This window comes from Macadamia integrifolia, chromosome 5, assembly GCF_013358625.1.
Source record: "Macadamia integrifolia cultivar HAES 741 chromosome 5, SCU_Mint_v3, whole genome shotgun sequence".
Lineage (NCBI taxonomy): Eukaryota > Viridiplantae > Streptophyta > Magnoliopsida > Proteales > Proteaceae > Macadamia > Macadamia integrifolia.
In genome coordinates this window covers 41,505,236-41,528,117 of record NC_056561.1, presented here as the reverse complement: position 1 = coordinate 41,528,117, position 22,882 = coordinate 41,505,236, and the positions used below count along the sequence as shown (strand labels likewise).

Sequence of the window (22,882 nt, the reverse complement as noted above, 5' to 3'; positions counted from 1 at the left end):
CTCTCAGATTAGGGTTTGCTCTCCTACTAGTCAACTGAGTAACCACATTCATTGGAGTGTCCACTTCGGGTGTTGTACGTGAACTGCCAGTAGGCTGTTGGGGTGAGGTCTCTTCATTCAACAACCTGGCATCCAATTCAGCCTTCAATTCAGTCCGTAAGGTTTGCTGTTCAGCCCTCATCTCAGTCCTCATAGTCTATAGCATCTCCATAAGAGAAGCTAGGGTAGGGGTGTTGTTCCCAGCCATGCTCTGATACCACTTAATGTAGGGATAGATTTGACAAGCCAAATTAGACCCAAACAACAGGATCTTGTAAACCAAAGAACAACCAAAATTACCCAAATAAATCAAGCACAGTATGGTGGTAAAAACCGAGATAACAGAATATGACGCTTGCAATCGATTTCAACAACTCAGAAATTCTGAAACAGAATAACAGCCAAGGGTTTAGGGGTTGAACTCTTCAACTAACAAGCATAAACAGTGAAGTATATGATCAGCCACCAGTAACAACACACAGTATCAAGAGAATCAGAATTCTGGGCAGGAAACAGAATCGGCCAGAATAGGAGACTTTCCAGATTTCACAATCGGCTGGTCTGATTATGCTCAGATTAGTATTGAGCCTCCTTATAGATGAGACTATCACTCGATCCAAAATTCAAGACCATCAGATGGCTGCAACTCTCAGAACAGAGAAGGGCGACAGGATGGAAATCTGAAATTCTAAACCCAGAATTTGGAAAAAAAAACCAACAGATCTCTTACCTGAATCAAAGGGCCTTGTAGAATAAGAAGAAAAAAACTTGAAGAAGAAAAAGAACACTTGAAGATGAACCTCTTGGACTTCTCGCCGCAAAGAGTCGATCGGATCACACACCAATCCCTAACCCTTGATCAAACACAAAGGTTTAGCCATGGAGAAACCAGCGGCAGCAGCATGAAGCTTCACTTTGTTTTGAATTGTAAAAATCGTAGCTCATTAAAAGAGCCATCATCTTTATTTATAACAGTGATAGGGGTTACATAAAATAGAAACTAACTTTAGTTTCCAAAAACTGAAATAGGAAACTATGAATTAGAAACTCAACTAGTTACTAAATCTGAAAATAGAAACTTACAAAATAGAAAGTCCTTTAGTTGCTAAACTGGAAATAGAAACTAATTTATGACTGAAAATTAGAAACTAAATAACCCCATCTAAAAAGGAAACTAAAGAAAAAGGAAACAAATCACTGAATCCCGTATTCAATCTTAGACCCTCCCTTTTAGACCCATAAAAGTGGTCTATTACCCTCAAAACACATAGGATCAAAGGCCCAATATGTATGGAACCCAACCCTAAGCTTATTCCTAATAAAACAAGCCTATTTTGGTAATTAATCTGCATCAAGGGGGTGGATGTAATTTCTGAAAACACAGGGGAGGGGGATGTAATAGGAGTAAAGTACAGGGAAAGGGGATGTAAATTACTTAAAAAAAAAGCATATTCCTTACTCAAATTGATGGAGGTGAATATGCATTACATATATGAAGACCTAAAATTCTTAAATTGACTCATGATAGAACTTCCTAATCACTCTCTTATATTGGCTGAAAGTAAATAGAATCAATACAGAACTCTTGAAAGCTATTAGGCATCATAATCTACTCAAGCACTTACCTTAATTACTAGCTTCGTCCACTAACTTTAACCCACTTAATGGCCTCATAAATTAGGCTCATTACAACAAACCCCAAGAAAATAAAAAGCTCAAATTATAACATAACTAGCCAAAGCTTGGGGCCCGTTTGATAACGTAACCAGAAACGTGTTTCTGTGATTTTCTGTTCTCAGAAACACAGAAACAGTATAAATACCGTTTGGTAAACGTATTGTGTTCTACTTGTTTCTTGAAGCGTAAATTGAAATTTATAACAATTTATGCTTCAAGAAACATGAATGACGAAACAAGTTTTACTTGTTTCGCTTGTTTCTGGAAACAAAAAAGCGGAACAAAAAAGTTCGATACCCCGACCCTTTTAAAAATCCAAAGTGCATATTGGACCTTCATTCGAAGATCGACAGAGAAGAGACCTGTAGAACCGTTGAAGACGACGGTTCCCCAGTTCACCGAGATAGTGTCCTCCCCCTGCGTAACCGACGACGAGGAAGCAGCGATCTCCTGCGTAACCGACGACGATGAAGCAACGATCTCCTCCGGCGTAACCGACGACGGGGAGCTCCTTGATCGACGATCGCGAGTTTAGCCTCACTGTACAGTCATAGAAGACGACTTGCAGCCCTGCTTCACCCTCTTCACCCTCTTCACAGTGAAAGGATAAGAAGTCAAGATTCCCTTCGAAGAACGCAAGCTACGGCATCTATTGAACATCCCCTGTCTCTGGACCCGTACGATTCCTTCTCCCAACTTCATCTCGTGAACCCTAGTTTTCCATCAACTGCTCATCTCGTGAACCCATACGGTGAGGAGATTCGTACGATTCGTGCAGAGATTCGTCTCTGGTTTCTGAAGATACTCTCACCTCCAAAGATAAAAGCCATCTCTTTTCCCCTCAAATCTGAAGCGTACTCAGTTCCGTTCCATTCTGTTCGAAGTTCGGCTAAGAATCCAAGGAGAGTTAGAGATAGCAGGCGAGCTCGGTAAGTGAATTTTTCCCTCTTTTGGATTTTTATAGACTGCCACTGCTTTTGTTCGATTTAGGGTTTTTTTTCCCTTTTTTTCCTAATTATCGATTTTTCCCTTTTTTTCCTAATTATCTGCAAACAATCAAGAGTATTTCTCTCAGTTAGTAACTCTGGCTCTGCATAAGTAAATCTGTGATCACAGGTGACATTATCAATTAGGACATTTGAACAACCTGATCCAATCGAGATACAATCATCCCCTGTTGTTTGAACACCAAATTCATATAATTAGAGGTATTTAGGATGTATAGTTGAGTGGTCTGAATGGTTATCACTCAGTACTTTCTTTGAAGGCCAGGTTCCTCTTGTTATTTAACATCTGAAGCATCTGAATTAGGTGATCTTCTTGCCTTCCTGATCCACCGCTTTTGTTCGATTTAGGGTTTTTTTTTTCTTCTAATTCTCGATTTATATTGGTATTGAATTTCATCTGAGAATCCCTGAATTCTTAACCTGCGGCTATCCTGTTTTAGTTCTAATTCTCCCTGCCTATATTGCTCATTGTGTCTCTTTGCTTGGAGCACCAAGGCCTCACTGTTATCAAATATATAAAGATGGATTTACCTCTTTATGTTCCCTTCTTTAGGTGTGATTTTTCCTCCAACTATTTATAGTTTCTCTAAGCCTACGGAACCCTTTTGTTTTTGCAGTTTCTCAGCAGAATTTGGTAAATGAAATTACTTCTGATCTGTAAATAAGATTGGCTTAATATCTTAGGGCATTGAAGCCCTCTTTAGGTCCTTCGACCTAAGTGTGGGGCTGATCCAAGTCCCTGCTGTGAAGTAAATCCAAATCTCCTCGAGGCTGGTGTTACTCTGTTTTTAGAACTATCCTTGCAGCATCAATATCTGCCAGTTTTGGAGATCTATTATTCAGAACTCCACAATATTTTAGGGCATTGTTCCCCTTATTATTAAGGTTCGTCCACCTTAATATGGGGTCCATCTGATTCCCCGGTTCTATTGTTAGTAAAAATCACCCAAAATGGGTGGTTCACAATCAGATTTGCCTTTATTGTTTTCTGGCTGCTAGAACTACATTATATCAGTGTCCCATTGTGGTTTGCATCCCTGATTACTCCACTATATACCTCCTCCAAGCTTATAGACTAATACCAGATTGTCTACATTAAGGTTGGTGAAGAGTTCTTTGCGGGACAGAATTGTTCTTCGTGGTGGTTTATTTTGCTGCTCCAATGTCCTTTGTTATCTGGTGATCCAATCTGCTTTATACCATAGAAACCTACCTAGAAGAGTGTTTGGGTACCCATTGACAGGGGCTTTCAAAAGTACTAGCAATCATTTGTAGGCTGCCCCTGCTTTTTATGCAATAGCTTTCATTACAGAATCTAGCAAATTGCAAGTTGCAAAAACAAATTATCCCATTCTTTGAACATTATATACATCATCGAAATTATGGTCTAACCCGCTTTAAAAATTAATCAAAATCTAATGTTCTTAGTTTAAATTGTGTGAAGTAACAACCAGTAAATGTTAATGGATCATAGAATCCAAGCACAATCCATTGAGTGTAACCTATCTTTTTTTTTTTCTTCCTCTTTTGCTAAATATTTTTATTCCTATTTCTTTGAATTTTTTTTCCATGTTCTTGTCTGTGTTTGAATATGTTACCTTCCCTCTAATGATGTCTCAGAGATATGAGATCCCCAAGATCCCCAACCCCCAAAAGTACTACTATAATCTGGAATGAAGCAGAGCTAAGATCATTCATCAATCTCATGGTTGATAATGTCCGAAACGGATTGAAGACAAACTCAACATTCACAAAGGTTGGTTGGGACAACATTACAAAAGGGCTTGAAGCCGAATTCAAAAGGCCCTTTGCGAAAGTACAACTACGTAACAAGATGAATAAGTTACGCAAGGAGTACAACAGCTTCAGGGCTTTGTTAGAAACAACTGGTTTTGGATGGGATGCGAATGCTCGGACTGCCACAGCTGATGATTCAGTATGGGAATCTGCTATTCAGGTATGAATATGATTTTTGGTTTATAGCGGGTAATTTTTTGTCAATTCTTGAAAAAAATGTGATGATTAATTGACAATATTTTGAATAACAGGGAAACAAGGATTGGGCAAAGTATAGAAGAAATGGTCTCCCCATGTGGCCAGAGTTGTTAGAGATCTTCTCCGACTCTAGTGCCCGTGGGGATAGAGGTCTGTCACAGGCAACAGTTGTCACTCCAACGTCAACTAACCTTGAAATTGATGATGATTTGCATGACACTGATAATTATGACAGTGATGCTTGTACTGGGACACCCAAGGGGTCAGCTCCTCCGAAGCGGCGACTTGATAGGACTCCTACGGATCGTAGGAGGAAGAGCCACACACGGACATTGACGAACTCCGCTGAGGACTTTAGAACCTTCGTCCGATGGAGGATGGAAAAGGGATCAACCTCTGCCACCTCAGCAGTTACCCGACCACCTGACCCTATTGTTGATGGACCATATAGCATGATCAGTTGTCAGAAGCTACTGGACAGTTTGGAGGATATCCCGACTGATTTGTATGTGTTAGCGCAGCGTAAGATACACAGTGACCCTGGGTGGCGCATGTCTTTTGTTGAAGTGAGACCTGACAGGAGGTTATGGATGATACATGGCCTTAAGGAGTGAAAGTAACAGTTTTTGAAAGCATGAATGAACTTTGAAATGTTTTGTTTGGATTTTATATGACTTGATATTGGCTTACACACTGATGTCTTTTATCGTACTATGGTTGATGTTGATTTTGACTTATGGATGCTTTGTTTTATTTTGATTGCATGTGCTTCAAATTTCTAGTAGTAGAGATGACTGTTTATGATTGTTAAATTTATGCCTTTTATATTATTGTGTGTTTATTGATCAGCTTTGGGATAATTTCACTACTGATGACTTGTTATTAGATTAGAATGATATTAGATGGTACATTTATGGACTCTATTCCTTTATATATTGAATGTGTCCATTCATACAGGGATGTCAAATCAATTTCCAACCGACATAACCGGGTCATCGTCAGATGATGATGACATGGTTATAGTTCACCAGTTCCAAAACATTCTCAGTATGTATAGGATGAGAGAACCTCTGAATGATAGTAGTTACACAGGACCTGTTAGGGTAGCTGAGGTTCTTGCAGGTCATGCTGACGTGTGTTACCAAGAGTTTAGACTCGAGAGACATGTATTTCTCAACCTGCGAGACCGAATGGTACATAAAGGCTGGTTAGCGGATAGCCGTTTCATTCGAGTAGATGAGCAGCTAGCGATGTTCCTCATGATAGTAGGTCAAGGTTTGAGTAATAGACAAATGCAACGTCGATTCAATCGTTCAGGACAGACGATTAGTGTTGTCTTCCACACGGTGTTGCAAGCAATGCTAAATTTGTCGCTAGAGACGATCAGGCCACCAAATTTTGATGTGGTACCTCCAGAGATAACCAACAATCCAAAGTACTATCCATATTTCAAGGTAACTAAGACTTCTGATGGTGATTATTTATTTCGATGTTTCGAATGAAATATCAATGCAATTTACACAATTATATGGACTAACTTATGTTCAATGGAAAATAGGATTGCATTGGTGCTATTGATGGCACCCATATAAGTGCCATCGTACATAGGTCGGAAGAGACACGTTATCGTAATCGAAAGGGTATGATCACACAGAATGTTATGTGTGCATGTTCATTCGACATGCGATTCACATTTGTGTATGTGGGTTGGGAGGGGAGTGCACATGATGCAAGGGTATTGGATGCAGCAAGAACCAATGATAACTTAGGGTTTCCTCATCCCCCATCAGGTAAAAATGTATTATGAATTTTTCTGTTGTCTTTTCACATATAGTAGACAGGGAATATAGATCTAATCCCATAAATGTTTTCATAATATTTGAAGGCAAATATTATATTGTTGACTCGGGCTACGCCAGTCAACTGGGGTACTTGGTGCCATTCCGAGGACAACAGTATCACTTGCAAGATTATGGTGAAGGTAGGCCTGGACCAAGGACAGCTAAGGAATTGTTCAATCATAGACATTCGTCACTGCGGAATGTTATTGAGAGAACATTCGGTGTATTGAAAAATAGATTCCACATATTAAAAAGTATGAAAGCGTACGATATTGAAGATCAGTCAAGAATCGTGGTCGCCTGTTGTGGGCTCCACAATTACATTAAGGAACAAGCTATTCAAGATCAGTTGTTCAATGAGCTTGGAAGTGAACAACAAATTGATGACCCAATGAATCCTGATACTCATGCGTACCATGCTTCCGCATCTGATGTCTCCCAGCGACTATCTGCAAGACAAATGTCTATAGTGCGTCTTAATATAGCCAACCAACTGGCAATTTCAAGGAGAATGTCTACAATTTCGTTAAATCCATCCTGAAATTTTGGTAAATGAATTTTTTATGTATTAAAATGTAGACGCAGAAATTAGGTCACAATTTTTCCTAAATACCGTGTGTATGGGGTGTTAGTAAAAATACTTCTGTTCGCTTCATAATATTTACATTGTGATGACTTGTAATATTTCTGCTGTACAGATGTCTTCCACTGACCCCGCAATGGCAAGGTGTGACTACTGTAATCAGTTGTGCGATAAGTACACAACGAAAAATGGACCTAATAGAGGAAGAACGTTCTTCAAATGCCCAAGGCATAATGAATATTTTATGTGGGTAGATGAATTTCGCTTATGTGATTGTGGCGAGGGACAGTGCAAGGTACGCGTCGCGAAGACAGCAACGAACTTAGGTCGTCGTTTCTGGTGTTGTCCTAAATCCAATGGGGTATAATTATTTTATTTTATTTTTTAATCAGCATACTATTCGACCTATATTATCTGAATATATTTCAAAACTAAATTGATGAGTACTTGCAGCCCCTTGATCGAGGTTGCAAATTTTTTCGATGGATTTATGGAGACATCAATTTGACAAGTGCACAGTCTTCCGATTGTGGAACAAGCAATTCAATGGTTGGAGCTCAGCCTTCTCCATCAGCACCTTCCTCTGATTTTGTGAAAGGTTATTTGGAAAGAGCAATCAAAGGTGAAGAGGAGAAGTCTAGAGTACTGAAAAACGAAATGGATGTGTCTGAGGAAAAGCGAAGGATATATACCGATATCCTAGAGGCCATTAATAACATAGACATAAATAAAGGTGGTAGTTAGAGGGTAATGACCAACTATTGGAAACTTGTAAGACATATGGCATAAACATGGGAATATTTGCATTTTAATCTACTATTATTGGTTGACATATAATGTTTCGTAACATTATGATGTAAGTTCGAGATAAGGAAATTGGTAGTTGTAGGTATGATTAAAATGAAGGGTCATGAGTTTCTGAAGAAAGTAAGGCTCCGTTTGGTATCGTTCTAAAAAAACGTTTCTGGAGTTTTTTTCGTTCTATTGGAACGAAAAACGGAATCTTTTGTTTGGTCCGTTTCTGTTTTTCTAAAACAAAAAGTGAAAAAAAAAACTGAAAAAACGAGATTAGACGGAACTCCATTCCCATTTCCGTTCCATTTTACAAAAAAAAAAAAAATCTCGATTAAAATCTGAAATTTTGAAACACCATTTTTCGTTTAAAAACTACGTTTTGACACAGAAACTGAAATTTTCGTTTTTGACACGAAACGGTGTTTCTGGAACAGAAACGATACCAAACGGGCCCTAACAATAGTGGATTTATGCCCATTAAGGTTTCTTATAAACATCATATTCTGTCCAAAATGTTCCCAGAAATAAAATTTATCAAACACCTTCTTACCCGTTTCTGTTTCCAGAAACAAGAATTATCAAACACCCTTCTTACCTGTTTCTGTTTCCAGAAACAGTAATTTCTGTTTCCAGAAACAGTAATTTCTGTTTCTGCCGTTTCTTGAAACAGAAACAGCAGAAGCGTTATCAAACGGGCCCTTAGTCTTGTTTGTTCTTCTTTTCCCTTTACTTTCGAATGGAGGTGATTAATCTATACATATTATTAAAAATAAAATAAAAGGGACCAAAAAAAATCAAGACCCAAATGGATTGACGAAATATTTTCAATTTGTAATCAAGTTACATTGGCTTATGTTTGGTTTTGATTTTACATGTATATACATAAGGTAATTATTAAGAACATCTTTTTTTTAAAAGGTTTTTGAATTCTTATTGAATTACCATTGTTCTGGTCTCGGGTTTTTATCAGATTCTGTTAAGTTTGTCTCGAATTCTTAACCCATTTTGAAGATTGACCCGATCCGACATATTTTGGTGGCGACCCGAATGGGAATTTTTCTGAGATCTGTAATGAAAGCAGAGGGGTTGGGCCGATAGGCCCAAGACCGGAGCCCATCATTGATCTCGTATGGGGGTGCGGGGGCATAGCCCCCTCGGTATGGTTCGATCGGATCGACCGCGACCCGATGGGTCGACCCACGATTTTGGAGTATATATAATGTACTGTTGCTTGTTGAGAAAGTCATTGTATTCCAGGGTTTTCACGCAGCTAGGGTTTCAGGACGAGTTTTTCCTCGCCGCTGCTAGGGTGTAATTTCTCTTTTGCATAGTGAATCATCTTCTTCTTCACCCGAGGACGTAGCACACCACCCTGGTGTGTGAACCTCGTTAAATCTCTATGTCGTACGGATATATTGTCTCTTTATTATTCGTGTTTCTTGGTGTTTGATCTTACAAACTGGTATCAGAGCTCTGGGTTACTTCGATCCATGGCTTCAAGAAATATGATGTTGATAGGTTCGACGGCAACATCAGTTTTAGTTTATGACAGGTTCGAATGATGGCTATTCTCACGCAGCAGGGTTTGAAGAAAACCCTATTTGGGAAGGCGAAGAAACCTGCAACTATGTCCGATGATGATTGGAATGATTTAGATGATAAAGCCCTTTCAGCTATTCAGTCGTGTCTTTCGAATAATGTTCTACAGGAAGTTCTCTCAGAGAAAACGGCTGCAGAGTTATGGGTGAAGTTAGAGAACCTCTACCTCACCAAATCCCTCACTAATAGGTTAAGATTGAAGCAACAACTGTATACCCTTCATATGGGTGAAGGTACTTCTATTAAATCCCATATATCTGAGTTCAATTCTATTGTTACTGATTTGAAAAGGATAGATGTTAAAATAGACGATGAAGATTTGTCCATATTATTGTTATGTTCTCTTCCTCCATCTTATAAGCATTTTAGGGATACCATGATTTATGGTAGAGAGACAATCTCTATTGAGGATGTCAAAACGAATCTGCAAAGCAAACAGAAGATTGATGATGAGTTGACATCTACCAATAAATCTGATGGTGTTGATTTGGTAGTTAGTGGGAGAACGAATGAAAGGGGTTCAGATGGTGACAAAAAGAAGGCTAGATCAAAATCTAAGCACAAGAATTTAACCTGCAATTACTGTAAGAAAAAGGGGCATTTTAAATCTGAATGCTAAAAGCTTTTAAATAAGCAGAAGGCAGGTGGTGGTGCTCAAAATCAACAGAAAAGAGATGATTCTGCAGAAGCTAGTATTGCTGAAGATGAGAGTGAGTCTGATATGCTTTTGGTGACTGATGATAAAGTTAGATCACAGGATGAATGGATTCTTGACTCTGGTTGTTCCTACCATATGTGTCCCAATTGTGAGTGGTTCTCCACATACAAATCAATTCGAGGTGGAGTTGTGTTGATGGGAAATAATGCTTCTTGTAAGACTATTGGAATAGGAATGATCAATATCAAGACATATGATGGCATTGTCAAAACCTTGTCTAATGTCAGGCATGTCCCTGATTTGAAGAAGAATCTCATCAGTTTAGGCACTATTGATTCAAATGGGTGCAAGTATACAGCTGAAGGTGGAGTCATGAAGATTAGCAAGGGTGTTCTCCTATTGATGAAAAGAATCAAGGTTGGCAGTTTGTATGTGTTGCAGGGTACTACAGTCACTAGGTCTGTTGCAGCAGCTTCATCATCTATGTCTGAATCAGATGTCACAAATTTATGGCATATGAGGTTAGGCCATATGAGTGAAAGAGGGATGGCATCATTAAGTAAAAGGGGCTTGTTGTGTGGTCAGAGTACAGGAGCAATGGAGTTCTGTGAGCATTGTGTGTTTGGGAAGCAGAAAAGAGTTAGTTTCAGTACTACTATTCACAGAACCAAGGGAACTTTGGACTACATTCATTCAGACCTATGGGGGCCCTCCAGGGTTGCTTCAAAAGGGGTTGGTGCAAGATACTTGCTTACTTTCATTGATGATTTCTCTAGGAAGATTTGGGTCTATTTCTTGAAGCACAAAAATGAAGTATTTGTCACTTTCAAACAGTGGAAGAATTTGCTTGAGAAGCAGACCGGGAAACAAATTAAAAGGTTGAGAACCGATAATGGCCTAGAGTTTTGTGAAAGTGACTTTAATGAGTTCTGCAAAAATGAAAGTATTGCAAGACACCATACAGTCGTTAAAACACCCCAGCAGAATGGAGTGGCAGAGCGTATGAATAGAACCTTGTTAGAAAAGGTGAGGTGTATGTTATCATATGCAGGATTGGGCAAGGAGTTCTGGGCAGAAGCAGTTAACACAGCAACCTTGTTGGTGAATAGATCTCTTTGCACAGCTATTGAGTGCAAGACTCCAGAAGAAGTTTGGTCACGTAAACTTGCAGACTACTCAAATTTAAAAGTATTTGGATGTCCTGCTTATGCACATGTAAATGAAGGGAAATTGGAACCTAGGGCTAAGAAATGCATTTTTCTTGGGTATGGATCTGGAGTGAAAGGATACAGGTAGTGGTGTCTTAATCCAAAGTCTCCAAAATTTCTTATTAGCAGAGATGTTACTTTTGATGAATCTGCTATGTTACATCCTAAGAAAGAAGCTCATATTCATTGTGATGAAGATCAAGAAAAATCTAGAGAGAATGTGGAGTTTGAAATTGGTGGTTCATCTTCAAACAAAGCACAATCTACTTTAGTCCAATTGCCTACTTTTACTGAAGGAGATGATGCTCAAGAGAATCATGAAGAAGAGCGGTACAGCATTGCCAAGGATAGACCAAGGAGGAATATTAGACAACCACAAAAGTATGGGCATGCTGAATTTGTTGCTTATGCATTGTCTGTTGCAGATACAATTGAAAATAGTGAGTCTGCAACATATTCTGAAGCTGTTGCTTCAATTGATTCTACAAAATGGTTGATTTCCATGAATGAGGAGATAGAGTCTCTTCATAAAATCAGACTTGGGAGCTTGTGAAGCCGAGAAAAGGGAAGAAAATTGTTGGCTGCAAATGGGTCTTCAAGAAGAAGGAATCTGCCTCAGGTGTTGAAGATGCTAGGTACAAGGCACGTTTGGTTGCAAAGGGCCACAGTCAGGTACAAGGAATTGATTTTAATGATGTTTTCTCACCTGTTATTAAGCATAGTTCTATTCGTGTCCTACTTGCTTTAGTTGCTATGCATGATTTGGAGTTGGAGCAACTTGATGTGAAAACTGCATTATTGCATGGTGAACTAGAATAACAGATTTATATGCATCAACCTGAAGGGTTTGTTATTGAAGGTAAGGAGGACCATGTATGCTTGTTGAAGAAGTCCTTATATGGTTTAAAACAGTCTCCTAGACAGTGGTATAAAAGGTTTGATTCAGTTATGGCTAGTTTTGGATACTCCAAGTGTCAATTTGACTGTTGTGTTTATTTCAGAAATCTCTCTGATGGGTCATTCATATATTTGTTGCTTTATGTTGATGATATGTTGATTGCAGCAAAAGATAGGAATGAGGTCAATAGGTTGAAGGAACAATTAAGTTCTGAATTTGAGATGAAAGATTTGGGGGCAGCAAGGAAGATCCTTGGTATGGAGATCAAGAGGGATAGAAAAGCAGGGAAGCTGTGGCTATTTCAACAAAAGTACACTGAGAAGGTACTGAATCATTTTGGCATGAAAGATGCCAAACCTGTAACTACTCATCTTGCATCTTATTTTAGACTTTCAACTGCTCTATCACCTAAGATAGATGAAGAGGTGGAGTACATGTCACGTGTTCCATACTCTAGTGCAGTTGGCTCCGTTATGTATACTATGGTTTGCACTCGTCCTGACATTTCACAAGCTATCAGTGTGGTGAGCAGATATTTGTTATGTCCAGGTAAAGCTCATTGGGAAGGAGTGAAGTGGATACTTAGGTGCTTGAAAGGGACCTCTGGTACTTGTTTGGAGTTTGGGAGGAATGGTGATAGTTTATCTGGTTATGTTGATTCAGATTATGCAAGTGATCTTGACAAGAGAAGGTCACTCATAGGCTACGTATTTACTCTTGGAGGAAGTACGGTTAGTTGAAAAGCTACTTTACAAGCTACAGTTGCATTATCTACCACTGAAGCAGAGTATATGGTAGTGACTGAGGCAATTAAAGAAGCTATTTGGCTTAGAGGTTTGTTGGGAGAACTCAGCATGGATCATGGGGTGACTGTTGTCCATTGTGATAGCCAGAGTGCTATTCACTTGACTAAAGATTCAATGTATCATGAGAGGACAAAACACATTGATGTTCGGTATCATTTCATAAAAGAGATAATTGCTCAAGGTAATATTCAAGTGTTGAAGATTGGTACTGAAGACAATCCAGCTGATATGTTGACTAAGCCTTTATGTGTTGGTAAGTTCGAGTATTGCTTGAACTTACTTGGTGTTTGTTGTGTTTGAGTTCAGCCCTTTGGAGGGCTATTGGAGAAGATGAAGATATCAGTTATTTGTTTCTCTGTTGGAGGAGAATTCAAGGCAAGGTGGAGATTTGTTAAGTTTGTCTCGAATTCTTGACCCGTTTTGAAGATTGACCCGATCCGACATATTTTGGTGGTGACCCGAATGGAAATTTTTCTGAGATCTGTGATGGAAGCAGAGGGGTTGGGCCGATAGGCCCAAACCCGGAGCCCATCACTGATCTCGTATGGGGGTGCGGAGGCATAGCCCCCTCGGTATGGTTCGACAAGATCGACCACGACCCGATGGGTCGACCACGATTTTGGAGTATATATAATGTACTGTTGCTTGTTGAGAAAGTCATTGTATTCCAAGGTTTTTACGCAGCTAGGGTTTCAAGACGAGTTTTTTCTCGCCGCTGCTAGGGTGTAATCTCTCTTCTGCATAGTGAATCATCTTCTTCTTCGCCCGAGGACGTAGCACACCACCCTAGTGTGTGAACCTCGTTAAATCTCTGTGTCATACGGATCTATTGTCTCTTTATTATTCGTGCTTCTTGGTGTTTGATCTTACAGATTCATTTCAATTTTTGGTTTCGGTTGGTCCATTCAATCGGTCTGGACTCTGATTCGATTTTGTTTTGATCTGTGCATTCGGTCAGCTCAGTTTGATTTCGCTTCTAACATTTCCTTAAAACTGCAACCCAATACCAAACTGAGAAAGGTTTGGTTGGTCAGTTTAGGCAGATCAAACCAGTTCGAGATGACCTTTGACCCCACTAGAAAAACCCATAAAACCCACTCCCTTTCTCGTCCCACATAAAGAAAAACAGTATAAAAAGACCAGATCAAGGAGAAATTGAGGAAGCATTACAACAACAAGAACTAAACCTTCTTCTTCTTCCTCCTATTCTTTTATTTCAGAATGGCTTCAGAAATAAGATCCCTGGTGGAACACGAGAAAGCTGTAAAAGCAGAGGAGAAGATTCTCAAAGATCTCCAAGAGAAATCTGGAAACCAATTCCCTGGTTCAGATTACCATCCTTTAGATAGGAAGAATTGGATGAATGGTCTTGACCCACAAAGAATTCCCATAAACAAGATCATTTGGCCAGGCACCCATGACTCAGCAACCAACGACATTGGAATCCCATTCATCTCTCGTCCCTTTGCCCAATGCCAATCCTTATCCATCTACGATCAACTTCTATTGGGAACCCGAGTCTTAGACATCCGAGTCCAAGAAGATCGCCGAGTCTGCCATGGGATCCTTCTAAGCTATAGCATCGATGTTGTCCTCAACGACATCAAGAAGTTCATCTCTGAGACTTCATCTGAGATTATAATTCTCGAGATACGCACCGAGTTTGGCCATCAAGATCCACCGAAATTCGATAACTACTTAGTTAGTCAACTCAGTGAGTTATTAATCCACCAGGACGACCAGGTGTTTGAGAAGACAGTAGCTGAGTTGCTGCCCAAGCGTGTGATTTGTGTGTGGAAACCAAGCAAGTCACCTGCACCTAAGTCCGGTCATCCACTGTGGAGCTCGGCCTACTTGAAGGATAACTGGATTGATACGGACTTGCCATGGACTAAGTTTCAAAGCAATATGAAGTATTTGAGTGATCAACCGCCGGCGTCGACAAGAAAATTCTTTTATAGGGTTGAGAATACAGTGACACCATAGGCCAAAGAGTTCCCTGATGTTGTGGTCAAGTCAGTGACTTGGAGGATTCATCCTTATGCAAGACTTTTCATTTCTCAGTGTTCCAAAGATTGTGGAGATCGGCTGCAAATCTTGTCAACAGATTTTATTGATGAAGATTTTGTTGATGCATGTGTGGGTTTTACTTTTGCAAAAATAGAAGGGAAGGCCTAAGTGTCTTTTGGGATTCTAGTGCTGTAAACGTTCTTTGTTTTGTTCTTTGATTAATCTGCTTCCTATGATGAATTGTGATTTATTTTTATTGTTGAAATGAAAGGGACAAACATGCTTGTTTTCACTCAGTTCTGTTGGGAAGAAAAAAATTGCCTAGTTCATCAGCACGATTTTTGGTGAGCATGGATTTTTTGTGCACAACAATTCATCAACAAACCTTAGCTGGTGAGCATTCATCAGCACGCTCTATCTCTCAATACCTATTTAGGATAAAATAGGTAAAAAAAAAAAGTCACTCAAAAAATTTTCATCTGCTCAATAAATACAGGGTTTCCATCCAAATATTAATCCATAATTTTTGTTTGTATCTTCTCGTCTACATTAATTTTAAGAAGTAGATAACAGCTAAGAAACTTGAACTCGAGACCTCCTAGTAAGCATAGGTTATTTGCACACCACAACTCACCAATGATCTTGTTCACCAGCACGGTTTCTGGTGAGCATGAAATTTTTGTGCACCACAATTTACCAACTACGCTAGGCAATTATTCACAAGCATCTCTCTCTCTCTCTCTCTCTCTCTCTCTCTCTCTCTCTCTCTCTCTCAATACCTATTTTAGCGTACTGTACAAGTCACCAAAAATCCCAGTAAAAGAAAAGTCACTCAAGAATTTTCATCTACTCAATAAATGCGGGGTTTTCATCCAAATAATTCATAACTTTCATTTGTACCTTCTCCTCATCTACATTAATTATTATTATGTTTTTTGATCAAGAATGTATTACAATTGTTTCTTAAGTAAATATTTAATTTGCATATGCTTATCCACTCTTCGCAATATTAGATGTTTGCACGGCACTGACCTATCCAGCCTTGACCCGGTAAAGAATTAATAATAAAGGGAAAAAAAAAATCCTGCTCATTTGCATAGCTCCATGTCCATATACAAATGGATGCAAAAAAAAAAAAAAAAACATGCTGCCCCCAAATGCCTCTGCATGGCCTCCCATTGATCTGTGTACTGATGCATTGACTACATAAGCAGACAGGGTTCTCTTCCTCTAATAATAAATTAAAAAAAATTTTATTACTAACAAAAAAATAATAAAAAAATATTCTAATATAATAATAAAAATTCTCTCATTTATTCTTCTAAAAAAAAATCTCTTGACAGGTAATATGTTAATGAGACCAGTCTCACATGAAAACGCCTTCTATTATAGTAGAAATGTCAACTATCATCGAGAGATTATGATCAATAAATATATATATATATATATATATATATATATATATATATTTGGGTGTGGGGGTTGTGTGGGGGATTAAGTAATCAAGTTTATTGCAAAGACGAAAAAAATATATTCTACGTCAAAGAGGCAGCCCTAGGATCTTCTCATTGACAGACCCATTAAAGCCCCAAAGGACCCCAAGGACCCTCCAAGAAAAGCAATGAATAACCGAAGACAAGAGGAACGACCCATCACCAAGACCATCATCTAGTAGACCATAGAGGGTGCACTCCCCATCTCTCTACAAGAAATAGATTCATTTGGTTTTCCGGCCCCTTGGGAATAACCACTCTACATCGGTCCTCGATATCTATGATGATAGTCTGGCGAGGATGGATTTTGTTGCGAAGGAGAAAAACGTTCCCCTCCTTTCATAAATGGCTATAATACTATAAAATGCCAAATTAGCTTTGGAATGAATAGAATCCCCTTTGAGGTTCTTACCCATAGATCTGGCTCCTCTCCATAGAACGCATCACCCAAACAGTGCCCATAGAGGCTTATTATAAAAACGCAACATGCTTTTTCAACCTAACCCACTTTCAATCTCCCCAAAATGCGACAAGTTATGTGTTGGTGTACAATGTCTTGTATTCTGTTGCTATTTAATCCAATGAGTACTAGTGCAAACGCCTCGACAAAACAAAACGGCAATCCTGCTTACCAGTAAGCAGGCCGTGGGGTTCTAAGGGGGCAGGAGGGTCCCTGCATAGCAGGGTGTAGGGGGTGCAGCCGTGCTTGAATTTTTTATTTGAAAGTAGTTTTGTACTTTTTGGTATTAGGGTTTTTGCTATATAATTGTAGCAAGGATTCCTTCTTTGTAAGCAATCTGAAAGAGATGTGAGGACGAGCATTGTAATCCTATTTTCCATTGATAGTGAAGCAGAATCTCATTTCACTAAGGACGTAGGCATTCTTGTCGAATCTCGTAAACCTACATGCATTATTTATTCTTGTTTTTCATTATCTTCTGCATTATTTTAGGGTTGCATTTCTACAGTCATGATGGTAGGAGAAATTCAAGAAGAAGAAGAGGAACAAAGAACTAGCCTCATCCTCTATCAAATGAAGAACCGTAGCTTCTTCCCAACCATTAGGATCGTACCCTTATTGCATAAAAGGAACAAAATCTAGTAAATAGTAGGCAAATTAGAGGTATGATTTAGCAAAATATTCGGCAACTAGGTTACTAAAAAAAATATTCAAATCAAAGCTGAGCCTGAAACTGTAAACAGTATATATCTGTGCCTTGATTTCGATGGAGAGTGTAAGAACTTAGATAGGAGAGGTAAACCAATCCGGAATCCACTTGATTGCAGACTTGGAATCCACCAAAAAAAATTACTTGAGTCCACTAGAATCTTGCTACTGAATCCACCAAGTAATTCCTTTTAATCCAGAAGAGAGAGCCTGAAATTCATAGACAAAGTAGCAGCATCACCACTCAAATCCACCAAGTAATTCCTCTTGAATCCACAAGAGAGAGCCTGAAATTCATAGACAAAGTAGCAGCATCACCACTCAAATGGCCCTATGGCATGTCACACCAACACTTAAAACTCAACTCACTGTTGTTCACTATGATGCATCTTTGATGTGCATTTTTAATGGAAGGGGAAAATGGCCTCCCAAGAGTTACCTATGGGCCTATGGCTATACCAAACAAAGTCCAAATAGGTTTCATGACAATCTGAGAATTCTTTTGCTTTTACCCGGCCAGTCCAATTGTTTGCAATCCATTATGATTAATAGTTTTTGCAGTCAAATTGTCAGCTCTTTTTAATCCTGTCCATGATCCATATGCTTCTGCCTCTGTTCTAGTCATACAAGACCAATTCTAAAATTGGTTGCACAGGTTGGTACATCATAACTGTAAATTCTTGTCCCTAACCACCTTTGCACTTGTGGCATCATTCTACCAGTTAAAAGCATGAAATCTCCAGGTGGGTGCATCTCTTGGGTCCTTGGAATATTCAAAGACCAAGGCTATTTGATTTTTCTTACAAGTGGAGACATTGAGATCATTCGTTCATTTCTGGACAATAGTCATGATTTGAATGGGAAAATACTCAAACAGATAAAGAGAATACCATGGATCATGTATCATGGGCAAGGAGGCTTCCTTATCTTGGTGCTTGCAAATTCCAGATCAAGGGCCAAATGGGATGGAGTAAAGGGTTTGTAGATCGATGAATGCGAATCCTTCCAGATATTACCCTATATCAATCTTTGCTTTCGTACAAGCTTGCTAGAGTGGATATATTCTCTTCATTGCTAATCCCTCAATATGAGCTCAAGGACAAATGTGTGTAGAGACTTACATTGGGAAAGGCTCCGTAGCCGGAATGTTAAGATTTCCTGGGCTGACATTGTTTGGTGTAAGCAATTTTTGCCTCACCAAGCAACTTTTGGTTGTCGCCTAATGCACCGGAAGATCTCAATATATGATATAGTGTGTCGAAAGGGTGTTCATCTTGTTAGAACTCCCTATGGGTTTGAGTTTGAAACCTTATTGAGGAAACCACACAGGAAAAACAAGAACACGAATCTAATTAAATTATGGAGGATCGATTTGTACCTTTCACCTAGTATGCTGAAGATGATTGATGTTGGTCACTCTCACTTTCGCTCTCTTGGCTTGGCTATGGATCTTCTACAACCCCTTAAACCTCCTTGGTTCTCTCACTTTAGTGGTAAAGTGGGGAAGAGTGAATAATGGCTGTAGGGACCCAAAACCTAGTATTTATAATACTGTCCTGCACTCAAAACCCTAAACCACAATGGGTTGAGCCAGCATATCCCTAAGCTTGAGAGTGGACCGAACCGGTTCATGCAATTTGACTCTCACCCATTTAATCAACCCGAATAATTAATTTAGCCCATAAATCCAACAATCTCCCACTTGGGCTACATTAATTATAAGGATGTCTTTTAAATTGGTGTGGCCATAGAATCTTATTACATTAACCACTCTTACTGTGATTCAGTTGAAAAACCACTCACATCGAATAACAGCAGAAGATACACCTCAATATACGGCATACAACTTTCTGTTATTACAAACATAAGTAAGTTTCTTAACACGAATCTATGTGGGATACCATCATAGAAATATTGACATATCCTCAAATTACGCTGTTGTCATTCTATGTAGGTCCTTAACTGAGATATTAACCTTCACTGTGGCAAATCGCCTTTGATCTGTGGTTAATATCTAACTGTGGCCTTCCGCCTATAAACTATGACAAATACTGTCTTAAAATGTGGCAAACATTACCTTTTGAACTGTGGCAAAATATTGCCTATAACTAAGACAATTACTGTCTATAAAAACATTTTCAAATGAAATCATAAGCCAAATATTTCAAGAAATAACTGTGCATAATGTAAATGCTAAAACTTAACCATAATTCATCAAACTGTGCCCCAAAACATACGGGCTAAGGTTTAAAACATAAACAAATACTAAACAAAACCAGAGCTCCCACTAATCAAGCATTTCAAATAACTGTATGTAAAGAAATCCTAACTACTTGATGGGACCAAATTTTACTTGCTCTCAATTGCTAATGATCAGTCTACCTCACCCTTTCTTAGTATCATCCTGCTTATCAACCCCAGAATTCTTCCTCTTCTCTAACCATTTCTTGAAAATAAAACAGTCCTTCTTCACATGTCATTTCTTATGGCACCAGAAACACTCTACGTTGTTGGTATTCTCTTCATCCTGAGCCTTTTGAGATGTGTCAAGTTCTTGAGAGCTATTAGTCCTCTTGAGATGTGTCTGTTGGAAAAATTTTTGTTCATTCTGCTTGGTCCACCAGAAGATCCCTTGTGGAAAGTTGCATGTGCACTCTCAAACCTAGTTTGTTTCAATTTTTCTTCCTCTTGAGTGCAAATGGAAATGAGCTCATTTAAGCTCCAATCATCGTTCAGTGCAATGTAGGTAGATTGGATAACCTTATACTGACTAGGGAGGGTATTCAGTGCAGTGTGTACAATATATTCTTCATCGATCTGTATTCCAAGATCCTTAAGTTTACCAGCATCAGTAGCTACACCCAAAATGTATTCTCTAACACTCCCACATCCATCATACCTTGTATTCATTAGCCTGGTCATCAATGTGGTTTTCTCAGTTTTCTTGTTGTGTTGAAATCTAGCTTTAATAACATCAAGGAATTCTTTTGCAGTGTCTTTGATCTCTATGTTTCCACGTATAATTTCAGGAACTGCCTTTTTCAAAACCAGTATGCACTTTCTGTTTGCTTTAGTCCATTTCTTAAACTTGGTCCTTTCAGCACTTCTGCTCAAGTCTGTGAGAGGCTCAGGTTTAGGCTCCCTAAGTGCCAAGTCTAAGTCAAGAAGACCTAAATGCAATTCTAATTCCTCCACCCACTTTTGATAGTTGTTACCAGTGAGTATTGGGATGGAAGATATATAACTTGAGGGAATGGCCATCTTACTACAGCAGTAACAACAACACAATACATGCCAAATATCAAAATATAAACCATAATATAAAAGCATGTAATACCATCAATATATTTTAAATAAGAGTTACAACGAAAAATGTATCCCTATCCTTTGGGACAGGAATTAGCTGATGCTCTTATATTCTTCTTTTAACTGTGAAAACAACACTAACTTTGGAATTCAATCACCTTTGGGCAAAAGAACTCCAAATTCAATGTCCCTTTCTGAAATGTGGATGATTATCCTCAAACCTTGATGACATAACCTTTGGGAAAGTATCACCTTTACTGTTGGAGAAGATACAATCGAACTGAATGTACCACTTTGGTGGGTTTCACTCAGTTCTATCATATCTTTCCCATTGGAGATGTATATCTTTATGTTCAAAACATACATATAAATGTCACTAGGACAACAATAACCATACAAAAGTCACAACCGCAACTACATTCCTATCCTTTGGGCTAAGAATGCACTGGTCCTCTTGTAAATTCATATTTACTGTGAAAAGAACAATAACTTTTGAAATCCCCTCACCTTTGGGCTTAGGAACCTCTAGGTTACTGTCATTTTCTTAACTTTGGTGACATCACCTTTGGGCAAATGTCACCTACATTGCTACCCTGTGGAAAATCATGAAATAATAAGATGTACCACTTTGGTGGATTCCACCACATCATTTCATGGTTTCCTAAAGCAAAATTACTTTGCAACTAAGAATGAGCGAAAGCTTACACCCTTTTCTATATTAACATATCTCAATTTAAAAAAAAAATTCTTAATTTCATGGTAACCAATAACATATATATTTTTCAAAGCATTGATTTATGCCATTTTGTTTCAATGATTGAAACTAAATACAACATAAAATTTCAAATAAACATGTCATATTAAAAATTAGATCATTAAATGTGGCCCGAAACAAGGAATCCAACGTAAAAAACAGATTTCAATTTGGCCTTAAAACGAACCTTTAAATGAAATTTAAAGTAGTTTAAATAAAAACGCCCTTTTGTTTCAATGATTGAAACATAAAATTTCAAATAAATATGTCATATTAAAAATTAGATCATTAAATGTGGCCCGAAACAAGAAATCCAACGCAAAAAACAGATTTCAATTTGGCCTTAAAACGAACCTTTAAATGAAATTTAAAGTAGTTTAAATAAAAACCCAAAATGAACAAAAACCAAACAAGCCTTTATTTTTTTTTTTTTTAAATCAATCCAAACCAACCGGTTCGGCCATATGAGTTCCGGGTCAAATTCGGGTCAATTGGTCAACGACCCGGTCAACCTTTGACCGAGTCAAATAGTACACATGAGTTGACCCACTGTGTCCCGGGTCAAATCGATCGGGTTTCTGAGTTGAACCGGCGATGACTCGCCGCCTTTTTTTTATTTTTTTTTATTTTTCTCTCTCCTCCGGCAGCCGATTTCCGACGGCACGTGCCGACGCGTCCGGAGGTTTCCGGTGACTTTCGACATACCGTCGAGACCGTCTTCTCGTGATCTACAACTTTTGTGAAGAAAGTTTTCCCATACAGGATCTTTAAGTGATGGTAAAATTACGATTTTTATGATTTTCATGATTTTTAATCAAATCAGGTTTTAAGTAACAATCAAAATCCTCATGTATAAGAAAAATTCAATCGATTCTTGTCCCATGTGGTCTGCTCTGATACCACTTGTTAGGACTCCCTATAGGTTTGAGTTTGAAACCCTATTGAGGAAACCACACAGGAAAAACAAGAACACGAATCTAATAAAATTATGGAGGATCTTTTTGTACCTTTCACCTAGTATGCTGAAGATGATTGATGTTGGTCA

General features: G+C 38.6%; 3 protein-coding genes and 1 pseudogene across 6 annotated transcripts in view; all 4 read left to right on the top strand.

The window, feature by feature from the left end:
- Window positions 1-22,882, top strand: part of LOC122077821 (sulfite oxidase-like) — a 77,857-nt gene that overhangs the window by 40,744 nt on the left and 14,231 nt on the right. The gene's annotated exons all lie outside the window — the stretch shown is intronic.
- Window positions 4,351-5,362, top strand: LOC122077825 (uncharacterized protein At2g29880-like). The gene is made up of 2 exons (XM_042643722.1): window positions 4,351-4,680; window positions 4,772-5,362. The coding sequence occupies exons 1-2, from the start codon at window positions 4,429-4,431 to the stop codon at window positions 5,330-5,332; spliced, it is 813 nt and encodes a 270-aa protein (XP_042499656.1). The 5' UTR covers window positions 4,351-4,428; the 3' UTR covers window positions 5,333-5,362.
- LOC122077828 (DNA topoisomerase 3-alpha-like) lies at window positions 7,305-7,958 on the top strand. The gene is made up of 2 exons (XM_042643728.1): window positions 7,305-7,503; window positions 7,596-7,958. The coding sequence occupies exons 1-2, from the start codon at window positions 7,387-7,389 to the stop codon at window positions 7,884-7,886; spliced, it is 408 nt and encodes a 135-aa protein (XP_042499662.1). The 5' UTR covers window positions 7,305-7,386; the 3' UTR covers window positions 7,887-7,958.
- LOC122077824 lies at window positions 14,328-15,284 on the top strand (annotated as a pseudogene).